This window comes from Penaeus monodon, chromosome 25 (genome assembly GCF_015228065.2).
Source record: "Penaeus monodon isolate SGIC_2016 chromosome 25, NSTDA_Pmon_1, whole genome shotgun sequence".
NCBI lineage: Eukaryota > Metazoa > Arthropoda > Malacostraca > Decapoda > Penaeidae > Penaeus > Penaeus monodon.
This window is the reverse complement of record NC_051410.1, coordinates 35,700,544-35,701,684: the sequence shown is the minus strand read 5'-3', so window position 1 is coordinate 35,701,684 and position 1,141 is coordinate 35,700,544. Positions and strand designations below refer to the sequence as shown.

The window sequence follows — 1,141 nt, the reverse complement described above, 5'->3', positions numbered from 1 at the left end:
CCACATTCGTAACTCTGCTTTGTCCAAATTCTGGGAATGGAAATTATTGCTTAAAAAGGTAAGCTTTTATTTTACATATAAAAATTACAATTAATTTTGTAATCCGGACATCAACACTTATTATTAGCGCGGTTGTGTTGCGAAAGATAGTGTACTCTTAGAAAAATAATAATTATTATATGCAGTAAAATATTTTCATCTGGAAATTCATTAACTGTAACGATAAACAAACCAATGACATTCTTTCGCTTTCGTTACATAAAGAAATTTCGTCTGATTAATTTCTCTACAAAAAAAAACATATACAGTTGTAAAAAATATATAATATACACTGATCCTTCATTTCTTAAAATATACGATTAAGTACTTTCATCTTATTCTGCTAGAAAAAAAATATATATGGAGGGAAGGTGTATAATTTCTCATGTAAGAGAAGTAAGAATAATGTAAATAAATAAGGGAAGAAAACATAGGAATAAAAAGGAAATGGAAGAGACACGAATAATGAAAGAAAAAGAATGTTGCTTTACATGCCCTGAAAATAAAATATATTTAGCACACATAAGAGATCGGGATTATATAATACCATTGTACCAAGTCGCGTTGATAAAACACGCTTTAACTCTCTTGTTAAAGCATCGTATTGCACTTAAAACGAGTGAAATTTGACTTAAAAGGTTCTGTTCTGTTTTTCATTACGCCACTTTGTAATTTATACGTCTGCTGAGAATCCTATCGTACACCGTCAGAGTTCGTTCTTCTCGGAGGCAATGGAAAGGACGGCTTTGGGCGTCCTCTTCCTGATGGCGACCTGGTCCGGGCTCTTGTAGAAGGCGTCGCTGGAACCTCTGGACACCTCCTCACTACTGCAGAAGGACCGGCTGAAGAGGGTTCTGCAGGTGGTGCCGATCCCGCAGATGATCCTGTCGAGCAGCGGCCGCCTCCCCGCCATGGTCTTCTGCATCTCCCTCTTGGCCATCCACAGGTCGTAGATCACGTACACCAGGAAAAGGTTCATGGCGCCCAAGAGGCAGTCGGCCATGAGCAACAGGTCGACCTTGGCGGAGGACAGCTCCTGCGAGTCCCCCTTGATGTAGAACTTGACGAAGTGTTCCTGTCGAGGAAGGGAATCGAATTAGCT

The 1,141-nt window shown here is 39.5% G+C and overlaps 1 protein-coding gene across 1 annotated transcript in view; it reads right to left on the bottom strand.

Annotated features, from left to right (window-relative positions):
* Positions 1-50: 50 nt before the first annotated feature.
* Positions 51-1,141, bottom strand: part of LOC119589190 — a gene marked incomplete at its 5' end in the record, with an annotated part of 12,182 nt that continues 11,091 nt past the window's right edge. Inside the window, 1 exon segment of the mRNA XM_037937788.1 lies at positions 51-1,122. Coding sequence (XP_037793716.1) covers positions 746-1,122 — 377 coding nt within the window. The 3' untranslated portion in view covers positions 51-745.